At 36.4% G+C, this 18,495-nt stretch overlaps 2 protein-coding genes across 9 annotated transcripts in view; both read right to left on the reverse strand.

Annotated features, from left to right (window-relative positions):
- Positions 1-154: 154 nt before the first annotated feature.
- On the reverse strand, positions 155-5,614 carry pecr (peroxisomal trans-2-enoyl-CoA reductase). The gene is made up of 8 exons (XM_079857040.1): positions 5,478-5,614; positions 4,955-5,088; positions 2,724-2,889; positions 2,188-2,269; positions 1,940-2,036; positions 766-876; positions 410-521; positions 155-285 (listed from the first exon to the last, which is right to left on the reverse strand). Exons 1-8 carry the CDS (start codon positions 5,587-5,589, stop codon positions 200-202), a joined length of 900 nt encoding a protein of 299 aa, XP_079713166.1. The 5' UTR covers positions 5,590-5,614; the 3' UTR covers positions 155-199.
- A 165-nt stretch (positions 5,615-5,779) lies between these two features.
- map4k3a (mitogen-activated protein kinase kinase kinase kinase 3a) overlaps positions 5,780-18,495 on the reverse strand; it is a 59,629-nt gene continuing 46,913 nt past the window's right edge. For 4 of the 8 annotated variants that reach the window (XM_079856711.1, XM_079856709.1, XM_079856708.1 and 1 more), the window contains 19 exons: positions 17,812-17,870; positions 15,753-15,791; positions 14,862-14,936; positions 13,957-14,008; positions 13,041-13,206; positions 12,275-12,372; positions 11,628-11,669; positions 11,355-11,439; positions 11,119-11,198; positions 10,913-10,973; positions 10,560-10,677; positions 10,417-10,475; positions 9,450-9,553; positions 9,025-9,193; positions 8,556-8,624; positions 8,379-8,471; positions 8,111-8,181; positions 7,319-7,374; positions 5,780-7,166 (listed from right to left, as the gene is read on the reverse strand). In XM_079856711.1, the coding sequence (XP_079712837.1) occupies positions 7,079-7,166; positions 7,319-7,374; positions 8,111-8,181; positions 8,379-8,471; positions 8,556-8,624; positions 9,025-9,193; positions 9,450-9,553; positions 10,417-10,475; positions 10,560-10,677; positions 10,913-10,973; positions 11,119-11,198; positions 11,355-11,439; positions 11,628-11,669; positions 12,275-12,372; positions 13,041-13,206; positions 13,957-14,008; positions 14,862-14,936; positions 15,753-15,791; positions 17,812-17,870 (1,584 nt within the window). In that variant the 3' untranslated portion in view covers positions 5,780-7,078. The remainder of the gene's footprint in view (positions 7,167-7,318; positions 7,375-8,110; positions 8,182-8,378; positions 8,472-8,555; positions 8,625-9,024; positions 9,194-9,449; positions 9,554-10,416; positions 10,476-10,559; positions 10,678-10,912; positions 10,974-11,118; positions 11,199-11,354; positions 11,440-11,627; positions 11,670-12,274; positions 12,373-13,040; positions 13,207-13,956; positions 14,009-14,861; positions 14,937-15,752; positions 15,792-17,811; positions 17,871-18,495) is intronic. The other 4 variants (XM_079856714.1, XM_079856713.1, XM_079856712.1 and 1 more) reach the window with 1 other exon arrangement.

Raw genomic sequence — 18,495 nt, forward strand, 5'->3', positions numbered from 1 at the left:
TATATTTACATTGATTAAGCACAGTTCCTCAAGACCTTTTGAGTTGAATTATTCAATGATAATGCTAAAAATCAGTGAGCATCACTCAAAAGCCAGTCAAGACGCGTTGCAATTCCTAGCAAAGAAAACAACATTTGTGCTTCACCCACGCTGTGATGAAGAGCAGCTGTTTGACAGTCTAGACTTGTTTTGTTATGATTCACAGCTTGGATTTGGTCATTTTCATGATTTCTCTCAGTGTGTCTGTATTTTCTCCATCTGGGGCTGGAGGCCAGGCACTGTGGTCTGATCAGAGAGACACAAACAGAAACAGAAAGCATTTGAATACTCTTGGTAAGTCAACATCCGTCCGTGATTTCGAAACAAATACAGCATGTGTTACGCTCTCATCCGGCTCAAATATGGGTACCTGGGATTTCCCACACAGAGTGGTAAAGGCTCTGTCCTGCATCGACCTTCAGGGTTGCTCCAGTAATGTAGCTGGCAGCCGGAGACAGCAAGAAACATACAGCTGGTGATATCTGATAGAAATATTGTATATATATATTATTATCCATATTAAATATTAAGGATCTGAGCAGAACATACATTTATTTCAATCTCAGATTATTTAAACACTAACTTACACAAACACGTTTATATACATAGACACACACACACACAGGTTTAGCTGTAGAGTATATAGCAGCAGTAATTATGTTCTGATCTTTGATTAGTTTCTGCTATTTCAAAATGTCGTCAACATCATAATAGGTTATAGGTTACCTCCTCAGGAACACCAAGTCTTTTAGCCGGACTAAATGGCACTGACATCTTAAACAAAGTAGGACCATACTCTTTGTAGTTTTCCATTGCAGTTTTGGATATGATAGTTCCCTACAGTCGAGAAACACACACAAAAAAACAAATGGACACACACTGTCTCTGTGATAAAAGACAGATCAATTAGGAGTGTATATTGCAGTTGAATTGGAATTGCATTATATATAATAAAAACATGTTAACTAGTAAAAACTTGGAACTATGGATAACCAAATGGTTATGGTTTCCAAAATACTATGGAAACGTTTTCAGGCAAGACAAAGCTATTTTCCCCCAACATTTAAAGGAGAAGTTCACTTTTAAAATGAAAATTCTGTCATCATATACTCACCCTCATGTTGTTTCAAACCTGTATGAATTTCTTTCTTCTGCTGAACAGAAAGATAGATATTTAGAAGATTATCAGTAACCAGACAGTTTGTGGGTCCCATTGACTTCCATAGTAGGAAAAACATATACTATGGAAGTCAATGGGACCCAAAAACTGTCTGGTTACTGATAATCTTCTAAATATCTATCTTTCTGTTCAGCAGAAGAAAGAAATTCATACAGGTTTGAAACAACATGAGGGTGAGTATATGATGACAGAATTTTCATTTTAAAAGTGAACTTTAATTAGCTTATAATGTGCATTTTCATTTTGCGGTAGGCCTGTGACGATTAATTGCCATACAAATAATTGCGATTAATTATATAATTTTGTTTTGTTCATGTCACTTACAGTGTAAACCTAATACCTTATTTTTAAACTTAAATTGTATTAATATAATACAATTTTAATAAAATAGGCACATGTGATTTTCTTTAATGTTTTGAAAATGTATAATATAATATAATATAATGCAGTTTGCTGAAACCCACAAACCATAATTTCCTATAAAGGAAGACCTTTAACTATCTTGGTTACAACAGTGTTTTTTATATTCTTTGGCCAAATGTGATTGAAATTTAAACTGTACACTTATTGTACATAGTTATCTATGTGCGATCACATAGAATAACCACGATTAGACGATAAATCAATAATCGTGAATTTCATTCAAACAATTCAACCTCATTTTGGACAACACTATGCAAATACAGTATGCTTTCCAATTGTTTCCAAACTGGCACTAACCGGCGCCACAGAGTTTACCCGGATGCCACTGTCAGCCCACTCAATGGCCAGGCTCTTGGTCAGGTTGTCCACTGCAGCTCGGGCCGCTCCTGTGTGCCTGTCGTAAACAAGTCTGGCAGTTTAAACATAGCTTTGAAAGGAGACAAAATGCATTACCATGAGAGGATAAATATATTGAAACAGCCATTAAATATAAAGTAATAATTATACACAATATTTTTATTAACCAATATTTTTTACCAACTCACGCCATTCCAGGGAAACCCTTCCACATGTCCGCAATGATGTTCACAATCACACCTCCATTATCTTTCATCCACGCATTGTATGCTACGAATCAAGAGCAAAAGTTTGAGAGTAGCTCTTGAAGTGGTGTGAATTGTAAACATGTCAATTCATTATTTAGTTAGAAATAAGGCTTACAATTTACACATACAATCACAAATACACCCTTAAAAAATAAAGGTTATTTATTGGCCTCTGATGTATGGCTCTATAAAGAACCTTCAACATCCATGGAACCTTTCTATTGCACAAAAGGTTTCTTCAGATTATTAAAATGTTCTTCACACACACACACACACACACACACACACACACACACACACACACACACACACACAAAAATGGGTCTTTTGAGAACAGTTCGCTGAAAGGTTCTTATGGGAACCTAAAACAGTTCTTCTATGGCATTGCTGTGAAATGCCTTTTGGAACTTTTATTTTTAAGAGTGAAGCCGATAGCTAAACCATATGGACGTTTCACATCACATCGCACTCCGAACCTTCTTTGGAGCATAAGAACGTTCCGTTGAGGTTGGTGTCAATCACAGCGTTCCATCCTTTTGCACTCATCATGTTCACTGGGCTGGAAAACTGTCCACCTCCATTATTCACTAAAAAGTCGATCCTCCCATGGAGCTTCAGGGTGGAGGCCATCAGGTTCTTCACCTGTCAAAAATGAGAGATAGGCTAAATAATACATTTTCTGTGTAGAGTCACAGCACTTTATAATCCAAACCTACAGGGTCATTCTGTGCAGAGCTGCACGATTAATCGTGAAAAATCGCGATCAAACACTCATGCGACAACAATTCGCCTGTGCCACCCAATTAAACCCTTGACAAAATCTCATTCAAATCCAAGTGTGTGTGTGTCCAACTGCGTCCCGCAGTACTACAAACCACGCCCCTATTACCTCAAGTCACGCCCCCTACAATCCATTCAAATCCATACAGCCATTCTTCTCTTCAAATCTGCACTGAGCCAGAGACAGCAGTTGTCAGCTTCAATCACAAGCAGTCAACCACACAGTATTGATATTTCTGTGTTTCACAAATATTCAAATTGTCACAGAATATTGAGATAAAAGTTATAGCGATCAAAATAGAGCAAATCACACAGTGAAAGTAACTTGGCGCCTCAAATAACAATTTGTATATTGTTTCGCCACTAGGTGGAGACAAGTGACTGTTAAATTTGTCATTGAATCAATCATTCAAGAGATTCATTCAAAAACGCGGATTCAGCAGTTATTAAAGGGGGGGTGAAATGCTCATTTTCACTCAATCTCCTGTTAATCTTGAGTACCTATAGAGTAGTATTGCATCCTTCATATCTCCAAAAAGTCTTTAGTTTTATTATATTTATAAAAGAAAGATAGGCTGTACCGAGTCTTTCCGGAAAAAAACGAGCGGCTGGAGGCGGGCCGTGTGGGCGAAGCTAATAAAGCTGTGCTAACGCGCCGAGCTAACAACACAGAGAGACATTTGAAGCAGTTTTACTCACCGCCTGCGACCGCGAACCTTTATCATTGTGACTGCTCGATCCTTAAGCATTAGACGATCTGCAAATCCGTCGATCTGGGCTTTGTTTATAAAACAATCATCGTCGAAATGCAGGGAACAAACAGTCTTACACAAAAACAAACTCCATCCACTGGTCCCTTAGCGCTGGGTTCTTTAGGAATCTGTGCAGGGTTGTCTTGCCCTGGCAACCAAAAACCCACTTCTTTGGTGACATCGACTTCCAAAAGCTGAGCAGAGCGCTTTGATGAGGTAACTACTGCTTTCGCTCTCTTCTCTCTCTGTCTGGTCTACGAGTGCGCACGCGCCCGCGGAGAAGTGCCCTTAGGACCCATATAAGGAAATTCCGCCCCAGCTGACGTCACGAAGACCCATACTCGAAAAAAACTTTCCGAAACTTGTGACAAACCGGAAGGATTTTTGGCACAGAAATACTCCTTCAAACGTACAATTTAATTTTTGAAACTTTGTCCATGTTTAGCATGGGAATCCAACTCTTTAACAGTGTAAAAAACTCAGTATGCATGAAATAGCATTTCACCCCCCCCATTAAACAAGTTAAGTATTTATGAGTAAGTCACTGAATCATTCAGTCAAACCGATTTTTTTAAAGTAATTCATTCTTAAACTTGTCTGTTCACAATCATAATCTCTATTTGAAACAAACAAACAAATAAAACAAAATATCGTGATTCAAAATGTATCCAGAATCGTGCAGCTCTCATTCTCAACTCAACCAGAAGTCCCCAGCTATTATTATTATTAGTTTTTTTCATTTTGATTTCTTTTCTGGTAAAAGACATACATAAATGAAGAAAAAAGCCAAAACATTAAATGCCTTGGACGAATATTTACTGAGTAATCCACTATTACTTAGAAAGTAATTAATATATCTGGATCAATCTTTCTAAAGTCATTTTCTGCCCCTGTAATTTGGCTCCAAATTTTTGGTTTTCATCTCTATTTATGTTTGTCTTTCTACAAAAAAAAGTATGAACAAAATAAAAAATTTGAGCTGGGGAAGTTTCTGAAATTTGGTTGATTTGATACAGAATGACCCTACTATTATCTATAGACAGGAATTGCCAGATGGAGAAACCAGAATTTCTCCTATATACCTTCCTAAATAAACGTGCTGAAAACAAATACATTTTACACATGCTTCTCTGGCATGAAGGCAATGTATAAAAACAGGATCATGAGACTGTCACCTCTTCTTCATTCCGGATGTTGCACTGTATAGGGGTCACTTTAGCCGGACTGGATGGGGGGATCTTCTGTGCCAGCTCTTCAGCTGCTGACTCCAGACGCTCAAGCTTTCTGGATGATATGACCACATTGCATCCTACAACATATTGGGAGATATTTGAGACTGTATATATATATAGACACTACAGGCAAAACCAAATTTTTATTAACGTTTTACAGAGGGTTTGTTCCTATAGTATATCATTTAACATTCTAATACTAAAAACATTATTTTCTATATTTTATATTCCAAGATATGTTACCAAATTCACCTGTCTTAAATGGAAATTATGATCTAAAATCATCAAATAGATTGCATTGGTAATAGTTAAATTGGTGATTGATGACCTGGAAGTTATTGGCCGATTGCTATGTTGCTCAATATCTGGACTAAAGTTCACTGTTAGTGTTATACGTTATCGTATGCAGCCCTGATTTAAATAAGTTACAAGGACAAATCCATCAGTAAAAACAGTAAATGCATACCCAACTGTAAGAGCTCAGAAGTAATAGATTTTCCTATCCCAGTCCCGCCTCCCGTCACGATTGCAACTTTGTGATTGAAAAGACCTGCTTTAAACACACTGGACACAGCCATGATTTCTCTGACGTCACGAGACGAGACGGACTGTGAAGCAAAATAAAAGTCCCCTTCCGTGTGTGTTGATCCAGCTTCCTATGTTCTGAGCACGACCGTTTGCGCTTTGAACTTTTAATAATAGCAATTATGATAATAATATTAATAATTAGATTTAGTAAATTTCACAAGAAATACTAAGCAAAATGTATAAAAGTAAGCAAAATACTTTTATTATTAAAACACGAAAGACATCTCAGTATGTAAAACCATGTGATTTTATTTTACACTATGTACATTTGACACAAAACGAAAAGAAAACGTATTCCATAATCGAATTAACTTGTGAATTACAGACAAGAGAACGCACGGAATATGTTTTTCTGTTCTTATTGTGGAATTACATTTACTTTGAATGGCAGTTCTGTAAGAGAAAGTCCATGTTGTAGAAAGTTTACAGCAACTCACAAATTCCAACATCATCTTGTAAATAGTGTATACAGCACTCAAATTACATACAAACATCTGGATGCAGACAGTTATGTCTTCCACATAAGCTTGAGAACTTTTCAAAATAATGTAAAAACATCCTAATGATTTATTGCTTATTAGGATTATACATGTATACACATTTACAAAAAAATACATGTGTATATATCTATATATGTTATTATCTGCATGGTTTTAAACATACACTTACATATACACATTAACATTTTAATAACACTGTGCAAATTTGAAGTGAGTGCATACCACAGAGTTAAAAACAATTACGAGGGCCACTGAATTAGAAGTTGCTCAATAAAAACACAATTTGGCTTTATATAAAAAAAAAAACGATTAGGTTTTACAATAAAAAAACAAACAGAAAAGACATTAAGAAGGCAAGTCTCGGAAAGAGTGGCACTTCAGCTTTGTGATTCTTAAACCATTGCATATAACAAAAATTATCTGGCCCTAGAGGTCATTTTAAGTAGTACCCAACATCTCACAGTCCTTTACAACGCTAACGCTGCCACAAACCTGTACAACATAAATGTACTGATATCTACATAACCAATGCAAAGAGTACAACTCAACAATACTATGTCTGTATGTACATGAATTAAATACGTGTTTTCAAGCACTTGTGTGGTTAGCGTCAAGTGAGAGTAGTGGCTTAAAACAAAACAAATCTTGCTTACTTTTGAAAAAAAAAAAAAAAAAGTGTATATGTGTGTGTTTCAGTTAAAAAATAAATTAAAACTGCTAGAAGCCAAACCAAAGCAAGGCCTCTAAAACAGTTAAGGGTGAAAGTGCATACTGTAGTACATCATGCGGTTACGGCCTATCTGTTCTCTGAGATCTTTGAATCCATTCAAGTCTTCCTCTGGGCTCTCAGTTGTCCAACAGCAGCATATCTGTGGTTCTTCTGAGATGTGGCTAGTTGTCATTGGGCCACATTCAATTAAAAGCCTCTTGTAACGCTGCATTCCGGCATGTAGTGTTTTTGCACCAAGATGCATTGCGGTCAGTAGCTGTTTTCGTGGCCTGCGAGGATGTAGAGATTGCTGTGTGCTGTTGGATTGTCTGTTGGCCGGCTCTCCAAAACCACCACTCTATAAGAAACAACATCAAAACAAATACCTTTGACCTGATGCCCTTTCTGCGAACATATGCCCTACATTATAAAACATGGATTGGCACACCAGTAATAAAGTGTACAATATTAATTAAATAATGACATAATAATTAGATGGCTTCTTCATACCTGTCTGAACCCAGCAGTCTAAATATCCTCGTGTTGTCTGAAATCTCCTGTGTAATCTGGAATATAAACAGAATAATGTGATTGCAAAATATGTATGTCATACAGTTTAACAAAAAAATTATTACACCACTCTCTGAAATACATTCTGATCCTGATTGATATATATATATATATATATATATATATATATATATATATATATATATATATATATATATTTTTTTTTTTTTCCCTCATTCAGCTATTTTAACACACACACACACACACACACACACACACACACACACACACACACACACACACACACACACACACACACACATACATATATATACATATATATATATATATATATATATATATATATATATATATATATATATATATATATATATATATATACACACATACATATATATATATATGTGTGTGTGTGTGTGTGTTTAAAATAGCTGAATGAGAAAGAATTTAAAAAATGTAAATATGTTGTTAAATATCAGCTAGACCATATTAAAAAGTAACCTGTATTGCAAATTAATCATATTTAATTATATACATTTTAATTAGTAACCTGTATTGCATTTAATTTGCATTGAATATAAATTTAACTTATTTAATTTAGATATAAACATACATTTATATTATATTATATATTTAATATATAATTTATATATATATATTGTAATATTTTTGCAGTGTTTGTTGCTTCACGATGGGGTCAGGGTTTTTTCTCTTGATATTATTGACAGGCCGTCTGTACATCTCCTCTCATATATATTAAGATGGACTTGCCTCATTGGACTTGAAGCTGCGTCCTTGCATGCCATGCCTCCAGAAGGCCAACACACTGTCTTGAAGGCAAACTAAGAGGGACAGATAGATGCATAGAGAGAGAATTTACTACAATAGATAGATACTACAATAAAACAAGAATTTACCCATAGAAAAGTGTTTAAATACCTAAATGATAACTGTTAAATTCAATGAGCTTAGAGAAGACGTATGTAAAAATGGAGGAATATTTACTTCAGGACACCCTTAATGTACCAAAGTTCCATACCTATTGATTCAATCTGGAAGTTAAAAGTCAGTTCGGCTGAGAGTTTCCGACTGGACTTTAACCGGCCTTGCAAATTCACAATCTTAATGCTCCCTGGAGATGAAGAGAGGCAATTAATCACTATATCTGTTTTTTGATATGCATGCATCTGTTATTAATGGCATGTTCTGTACTTACGATCTAAGCAGACTAAAATTGTATCTCTCTCCAGCTGGGTCACATGCATCACACAACTCTGTGGGGTATCTGAAATAACATTAACAATTTTCTAGAATTAAGCATTTTTAAAATTCTAAAAGAGTCAAATTAATTAAAATCTAAAATGTGCACACACACTCACGCGCACACACTCACAAGTTGTGTTTTCATGTTGTATGGGGACTTTCCATAGACATTTGTTATACAATACAAATACTGTATATTCTCTCCCCTTACACTAACCCTACCTTATCAGAGAAAACTTTCTGCATTTTTACATTTTCAAAAAAACAAAAAAAACAACACTTAGTATGCTTTATAAGCAGTTTTCCTCATGGGGATCAACAAATGTCCCCATAATGACAAGGATTTCAGACATTGCCACCTTTGTAGGGACCTATGTTGTCCCCATAATGTAGGATTTACCAAGTAGTTTTAAAGAACCCACCAGAATCGAACCAGTTGGTGGTAGAGTTGGGATTGAGGGTCTCAAACCGCACCACCTGGTTAAGCTCTGTCCCTTTGCTCACAGCTATGCAGATGAGAGGATACTGATGCTCTGGAACCACCAGCATCTCGAACACCTCCAGCGGACACGGCAGGGGGAAGTCTATGCTCTGCAGGGAATGAGTCAATGCTTAATTTGGAACAGCCTGCATGTGAATATGCCAAGTAAAGCATGTCTTAAGTAGAAGATCAGCAATTTTTAAAAGCTTAAAGGAAACATGAATAGCTAATAGCTAAGCCTACATTATATTTAATTCCACCACTTTAAGTTGCCAACCCTTTTTCCATGGATTTTAGTGTGATGCTGATCTGCAGATCACCCTGTAACAATGTTTTGCCGATGGGAACCAGTGACACTGGGCTCACCTTGACCAACATGAATTTCTGCATGGACTCCACCCACTCAAAAAGGACAATACTGGACTGAAAGGCACCGCACAGGTACTTGTGACCAGTATAAGGATTCCTCACTGAGAATAAACAAGACAACACATGGAAACAAAATACTGTAAATAAAGTCTATTTCACTATATTTTCCTAAAAGTGCCCCTATTATGCTATTTTAAAGGTTCTTAATTTTGTTTAGGAGGACTCCAACAATAGGTTTACAAGCATTCAAGGACAAAAAACAGTTACATTTTCTCATAATATACATTGCAGCATCACCACTTTCCTCGCAGTGTCTGAAACGGTTCGATAAAGGATTCTATCTCTCTAAACCCCTCCTTTCCGAGAGCTTGCTCTGCTCTGATTGGTCAGACGGCCCAGTCTGTTGTGATTGGTGAAATGAAACGCACATTACCGTATCTGAACTTCAGCTCCGGAGGCTTCCTCAGCACTTGTACACAGTGATACGAATGGTAACAATGGCGTCGGTTTTACCGTATCAATTCAAGCGCGAGTCCACATCCTTTGAAAGTGCATGCAACTCTCGACATGTCGACAACATGATCCAAACTCTTCCAGACCTCAGTTACAAATACAGTGTTTGAGGGCGGGTCGAAGTAGACGCTGTTCGCAGGCAGCCAATGAAGACCAAAGGCTGTCATTATGCAAATCTGTTACAAACCTACCGAGTACTGACGACTTGTTTCAGGCAGTTCAGAATCAGTTCTTTCTTATGGGAGACAATAACTTTATTTGTCGTGCACTTTGATCTTTGAAACCTCGCAGACCTTTTACACTCACAACACACTGCATGAAAGGTAATATCTGAATAAGCATAATAGGGGCACTTTAAAGACAACTGAATTATATGCTTGACATCATCCAAAGTATATATGTTACTGAATTTAGAAATAAAGGAAGGAAGAAAAGTACAGGATCTGCTTACCTACACAGCACTTTTGACACCCTTTTGTTTCAGGGATCTTATTGGACACTGAGAATTTCCTGGAATACAAATAAAAACATAGAATGAAAAATGCACATTTTGGTCACATCCTTACACACACACACAGAGATCTGAACATTTACCTGGGGATCATTTTGTCAGGAAATCTGTATGTTGGTATGGCAACAGGGAGTTTCTGCATATGTCGAGCATGCTCAAACAGGCCACTCAGACTGTGAGAGTACAGGTGACATGCTTTTCCTGCGGAAACACAATTTCAATATTCAAAAACAGGGAAACAGGACAATGTCAGGAAACACTTGACATATATGACATGTTACTATAGTTAACTATTCTAGTATTCTCACATTACAAGCAGTTCCATCCTATAATGTAAAGTGTGGCCTGAAAATAAAAATATTCTAGCAATTGTAAAAAAAAAGAAACTCATTCTGAATAATTTGCTAAACCTGATCTTTTTTAAAGCACAGCTTACCGGATATTGATAGCAGGCTGTTGCTCATGACATACAGCCAAGTACATCTCCTGGGGAAAAGCTGAAAATGACACAAAAATAGCTTTAGCACAAAACAAACACGACTGACTGAAGAAGCACGCCACACTCAGATAACACAAGAATATACATCACACAAATTAGTTTTCCAAAATTTGTTTGCAAAGGCCTGAAAAGTAGCATCATACCTGCTCCATGGACGTCTCGTGCAGCTCATTAAGGTTTAAAGTGTAGATGCCTTCTTCTGCTCCAAATATCAGATACTGGTCTGAAATGCATCAACAGGGAGGGGAAAAAAAAAGACTTTTTCAGCAGAGATATTAGAAAAATGCTTATGTAGGCAAAATAGATATAATAACGTACCATGAAATATTAATATTTCCTGTAAGCCAGATTCTAACTAAGACATATTAACTGAGCTCACCTCGTGTGTCTGGATTGATCCATGAGGTAGCGCAATGTATTTTTAATGGACAGCCATTAAAGACTTTAGAGAAACATGCTCCCATCTGGATATGAGAATAAAACGCAATGGAGAACTCAGATGCAGCCAAATTAATCACAGTTCAAAAGGTTTATATCCAAGAAAACAAACACATCAAAAAGGTAACATGCATTCATTTAAATAAAAAAACATGGCAAGCGCTTAAGTCCCAATACAGAGACATAGATCTGCAAATCTATGATGTCCACTTACATGAACCTTTGGAGTTGGAGGGAGACCATTGCTGATGGGTTTCTGTGGGGAAAACAAATACAATTGAAGCAAAATAAGAGAATGTAAGTAGACTGATACAGAAAATTGTTTTCTATTTTAATACATTTAAAAATGTAATTTAGTCCTGTGATGACAAGCTGAATTTTCAGCATCATTACTCTGATTAGAAATCATTCTAATATGCTGATTTGCTGCTCAATATTTTTTTTTATCATTATAAATGCTGAAAATGGTTTTTGCTGCTTAACAATTTGTGGAAACAATGATAACATTCAAACATTTGAAGCAATATTAAAAAGAGAGAGAGAAATTAATACTTTTAATATTACTGTTTTTACTGTATTTTTGATTAAATAATTGCAGACTTGGTTCAGCATACATATATATATATTATATATACACACACACACACACATTAAAACAACATATGTAAACATGTCAAAGATTTGTTATTATTAAATAATCATTTAATTTCTTTAAAGATCTGATCATTAAAGATCTTAAATATCATTATATTTCATGACACATATATATATATATATATATATACAAACATGTCAAAGATACATTATCCAGAAACCGTAAGTGTTGCAAGAATCACTAAATGCAATGGAACCGAACCATACTAGAAAATCTTTCTTGTCCTTCGTTCCAGCAACAGCAGGGGGCATTGTGGACTGTGTCTCCGTTGAGAGCGAGTGTTCAGATGGGCTAATTCCATTACCTGTGGGTATGTAAGAAAAGATATAGTACACAATTTAGTTTCTGTTTATAAATCCTAAAAGCTGTGTTCCTTAAAATAGGTATCCAGCAAGAGATGCACACAGATCACGTTATGTAAAGAAAGTGTGCTTTGAATGTACATTCACAAAGAGGTTTAGCATTACGATGAAACGTTTCGTAATTACTAAGCTACTGCTGTGATTTGCAGCAACCAGACTATAACACAATGCAAAGACAAGTGTAATGAATCAAGAGGATGACTGCAACAATGACTGACAGGAGAACAATAATTTGACAAGGAAAAGATTACAAGGGTGGAGTGGGTGATTCATGATGTCTTCCAGTGGGTGTGTGACATTTTCACATGCCAACACCATTGACGGCATTTCTCTTAGAGAGTGATGAGAGACGACATGTAATCTCACTACTGGCTGACTAAAGGAACTAACAATGGGACGGTTTAGAGACAGGTTTAGTAACTGGGGTTGAACTACGTTTATAGGGAAGAGTTGAATTCAATACGGGAGGGGCCTGTCTTACTGTCTCCTTCCTCATCGTGATCTTCCTCGTCGTCAAACGAGACCTGCAGACTCTCGTCGAACTGACTACATATCCCAGTGTCCCCCTGGGCTTCCCACGGGTCAAGTTCTTCCCGACTGGTCTCATTACCTAAACTGCTGAGCTTGTTTGCTGGCAGTCGAGGAGGCGGAGGTCGAGGGGGTACGTTGGTGGATGATCGAGCCGGGCTTTCGGGCTCCGGGCAGCGTTTTATAGTGCCCTGGTTACCGTCATGATCGCCCGAGGAGCTTTGATGAGGTCCGGGACTGGGCTTTGGCTGGAAACGACAGAACAAAATTAGCAGCATGCTACCGGCTTCTGCGGGATCAATAGTGCGATTACTAAAAAAAGTAGCTGTAAAAAAAAAACTGTAGAAGCTGTTCACTGATTTCCGATAAGCTTGCTTCAAGGAAAAAAAAAAGACTTGGTTGCTCAAAATAAAACTGCTAAATCAAAACAACACCTGAACATACACTACCTTTCAAAGGTTTGGGGTGGGAAAGAGTTTTTAAATGTTTTAAAAAGATATCTCTTATGCTCACCAATGCGATATTTATTTGATCGAAAAACACAGAAAAAAACAATAATATTGTCAATTATTATTAGAATTTAAAATAACTGTTTTCTATTTTAATATATTGTAAAGTGTAATTTATTCCTGTAATAGCAAAGCTTAATTTTCAGCATCATTACTCCAGTCTTCAGTGTCAAATGATCCTTCAGAAATCATTCTGAAATCTTTGGTGCTCAAGAACAATTTCTAATTATCATCAATGTTTTAAACATGTTGTGCTGCTTCATATTTTTGAGATACATTTTTTTCAGGATTCTTTGAAAAATAGAAAGTTCAAAATAATGTAAAAGTCTTTTGTCACTTTTGATTGATTTAATGCTGAATAAAAGTAATGATTTCTTTCAACAACAAAGAAAGAAAAATCCCCAAACCATTGAACAGTAGTGCAAGTTTTCAACACTAAAAAGGTTTACTAAAAACATTTTATACCAAATAACTTGTTTGGATATTTACCTTGGGAGGAAGTGGTGGGGGGACCTTAGGCCTCATGGTAGAGTTTTTCGTGCTGAGACAAATCAGACATCCAATTAGCTGAGTCACAACGCTACTAATTTATGTTAATCATACTACAACTGACGAACATAATTTGAGGGCATTAAGAGGATGTTAATGGACCTCTGTGCTTGGTTTCATCTGACACCGGACCAACAGGGGTACAATAAAAGACAGGAAACAAACAACAAATACGCATGCAATCAAATGCACCAGGAATAATTCACTCTAATGAAAATTCTGTTATTATTCACTCACCCTCACGTCACTTCAAACATGCATGCTGTTATTTTTTTTTCCGTGAAACACTAAAACTTATGAAGAATGAAATGCTTAATAAAATAAATAAATAAAAAGCATTTTTGGTGGTCACTAATAAAAGCAATTAGGTTTGGAACATGATGATGAATAAATAATAACATTTGTATTAGAAAAGCTTGTTGTCACCAAGAGAGTGCGCTATGAGTGTCATGATAGTAGTTCATTTGCATTTGAACTTGGGAAAATAAGGCTAAAGTAGCAGTTGGATGAACCACAACATTCTTGAACGTCTGCTAGCCATGGCATTGCTAAATAAAGGGAAAAAAGAGATGGTCTGTCCAGTAAGAAAGGAAAACAGATGAAAGAATGATTCCCATGGAACTAAAAAGGCCATGATATACTGGCAACATTTACAGGGGAAATTGAAAAACAGTATTTGATTTTAAAAGAAAAGAAGTCAAAATTTAATTCATATGAGTCACAAAGGATTACATAAAAAAATGTCTCAGGTGCTTGCATCAAAATGTTGCCAGTGCATCATGATCGTGAAGCGTTTTATCCTAGAGCAGCAGGGAGAAATTGGCTATAGAATCAGAAGAACTTACTGTTGCAATTCATCATCATGATCATCACCATCATCTTCACCCTCATCATCATCCTCCAAATGAGCCTCATGCCCCCTAATGAGGATTGAGAAGGTTGCGGCGCTCATTCAATGAAGATTATCAATTTGAAGCAACACTGTTCGACTTCCCATGGGTAAGATTAAACACTAATGGGCCATTCACATAGGGCATCCCGTGTAGTTTTTAAATGCTAGTCTACATAAATATGCACTAAACAGACTCTTTATGTGACCTTTGTGATCCATCTCACTGTTTTTTCAGCATCTCATGCTATGAGCGCCATGTTTTTAAGACACCATGAACAGAAAGTTACATTTTCTTGTCTCAAGATGTTCCATTGTTTTTTCCAACACAAGAATGCATCACTATTGCAAAGTAATCATTTTGGTAGCATAATAATCAGTTTGATGATTCAGTGTCATTCCCTTTAAAGATGGACTCTAAAATCAAAGTGTGGCAAATTAATGGCAGGACAATCCCAAAGATCAATCTAGAAATGCATCTGGAGTAAATTTCATTTAGAGGGACTAACTGGTTAATTTCCCCCTGAGGAATGGAAAACTAATACTGTGGCAAAAATAACAGATCTCCAACAAAGCATTGCCAAGCAAATCAGCCTTTGGTTCCACTCGGACAAGCACAAAAGGGCAAGGTTAGGTCACATCAAATATTGATCAGATGAAAAACCAGCTATGCAGAGAGAGAAAGCGAGAAAGTGAGAGAGAGAGAGAGAGAGAGAGAGAGAGAGAGAGAGAGAGAGAGAGAGAGAGAGAGAGAGAGAGAGAGAGAGAGAGAGAGGAAGCCAAAGAAAAGAGAGAGCTATGAGAGAGCACAGGAGTGAAGGACACAAACAAAGCAACGGCATCATACCTCTGGTGCAGCTCTTCTTCAACAGATTTCAAGAGGCTCCTGTAAAAAGAGAATTTAGCAAATGAAAGATGCTAAGTAACAGGTGATTCTTTCAGTGCAAAGAGCATGTGGAAACACATGACGAACAGTTTTATAACACATCAAGGGATCCATTAGCTTTCATTGATTTAAGGCTAAATAAACAGGCATTTACTGCTAAATTGTCTCTGATGACACTGGGAAACTGTCCAATGCTTGGTTGTTAAATTTTAAGAGAATGTCTGCTTCCGACCGTCTAGAACCTCTGTTCAAATGTTGTTTATCTACACTGCGCTTCAATTATTGAACAGTAAGGTTTTCTGGACTAAAAGGGATTTAAAATAACAGAAAAAAATCAGTAGATAAAAACTAGCTTCACATTTCCTCAAGAAAATACAAGTTCACACAAGGTGGACAAACACACTGCATGTCTTACGGCTGCATACAAAGAACAACTGACTAATCACAATTCAGTTTGTAAATGTATAAGAAAGAAGATCCAATTGCAATTCAGTATGCAAATATAACGATGACGTCATTACTTTAAATACATCGTGAAGGCTCAACATTCTGTCAGTGTAACCCGATGGAAACTATAACATTTAAATAGTGAATGAATATGCCACATTTTGCAGGTTTTGTAAAATTACTGAAAGACATGATAGCAATATTGACCACAGCCACCCAAAATGCTCAAATTTAATTTCTGTGGACCATGTGCAATAGAGAAAACACCATGATGGCCAAGGCCGAACACAGAGATATTCTTGATTCCCAGCCATTAGTCATTCACAACATTTAACATACATATTAATAGAACTCTCTTTTATAGTCAACATTTGAAGTGGATCAAAAAAGTTAATCAAAGTTGTCCCAAGACAAGAACGGGTATTGTTAAAAATTCATGTATAACTTTGATGAAAGTTTTTTGATGAAGGTTTTGATCCACTTCAAATGTTGACCACTGTACATAAGGTAGGTCCCCCCTCATGGAGGTTGCCATTTTGAAATTGAATTACCAACTGTACACTACTCACTTCAATCTCAGTACTCCCCAATTATCAGACACTTTTTGAATAATTGGTTGACAAATATTTCTGTGAATGCAGAATTTCTCCAACAGTACCAGTTACCCAAAATCTGTTGTGGATTTTGGACAATCTCTCCTCCACAACAGTAGGTGGCAGTATAACGGTTCAATGGTGAGTGTCATTATTAAACTGCTCCAGTATTGGATGACGCTTAATATCCTTAAAATAATTTTGATTAAAATTTGTGCTTTATATTTATGATTTTGAAGTACAGTGCACTTTCAAAACATAATACAGCACAACCACTTTTAAAATAAATAAATCAATAAGTCATTATGTCATGTCTCTCTACCTCAGAGCCAAGAGTGGCATTCTCATTTTATTGTATTCAATAACCAAGAGCGCACAGGCCCCTAGACCATTCATCCAGTTATCGTTTCCATCATTAACCAAACAGAGGCTGATTACTGCAGCCATGCATGGAGCTGACTAAACGAGAGTGGATGAGTGCTCATATACGGTGAATTGTGACGCTAAGGGGGTGTCTCGAAGTGCTCGGGACCCATCTGTTGACAAGAGCTGAGAGCAACACCTCAGAGCACATGCAAAGGCGCTCACACAAACACAGAGGGAACGGTTTCACTGCCACTCCATCTGGTGTACTCGACCTTCTGTTCACTATATGGCAAAGACTGTCAACAATGCGCAGGGTGTGTACATTTTAAAAGAATGACAGTCATACAGATCATACGCAAGCAACCTGAAACAAAGTGTCACACTAGTGAGACAGCAATATCAGGTGTGAGATAAATAGATGAATACACATGAACAAACCCTGCATGTGTCTTTGAACTGTGAATAAACTCTCTTAGGAATGTCAAATACACAGAGATATACAGATATTTATATTTGGTACATTTCATTTGTATTGTTTGAATCCTTTTTTTTTTTGCAGCAGTAAAGCTTTGTTTTTATTAATATAAAACAGTATGACATGTTCTGAAACTTACTTATTTCCTCCCATGATGGATTCTTGAGGGGATTCTTGCTCATAATCCATTTGTAAATCCTGCAGAAAAAAGAAAAAAGTCATATATAGAGTATATATTCATCTTATGCTTCAATTCATGCGGAATGCAGGCGTGTTTACAGAGCTTCAAAAAGATGCATGAAAAGAGAACATGAATAATATGACCTGCATGAAATGCCGTTGACATTAGATTCAGGAATTTTTAACTCTAGGTAACTCTGTTCATAATTAAGTGTTGTTTATTATTATTATTATTATTAATCCCCACATGCAGTTTCATAATGCTTTTACACGTACAAGGTATATTTAGTGAGTGAAAACGATGGAAGAGATGATGAGATGAGCATTCATCTACAGTGTATTAGCTTTACATCAGCAAGCAAGCACACATCTTGCCACAATTATCTTTTTTATTAGTTTTATTAGTTTTCATTAGATGGTTTCCTTTTTGGGCTCTGACTTCACAAAAGACAATTTGAAGAATGTTTTTATAATTCAGTGAAAGTCAATGGGGTCCAAACATCAGTGACTTTCATTGTATGCACAAAAACAGACATTTTTCAAAATGTCACCTTTTGTGTTCCACAGAGGGGGGAAAAAGTCATACAGGTTTTAAATGACACAATGATGAGAAAATGATGGCAGAATTTAAATTTTTGGGTGA

The sequence above is a fragment of the Squalius cephalus genome, assembly GCF_949319135.1.
Source record: "Squalius cephalus genome assembly, chromosome: 22".
Taxonomy (NCBI): domain Eukaryota; kingdom Metazoa; phylum Chordata; class Actinopteri; order Cypriniformes; family Leuciscidae; genus Squalius; species Squalius cephalus.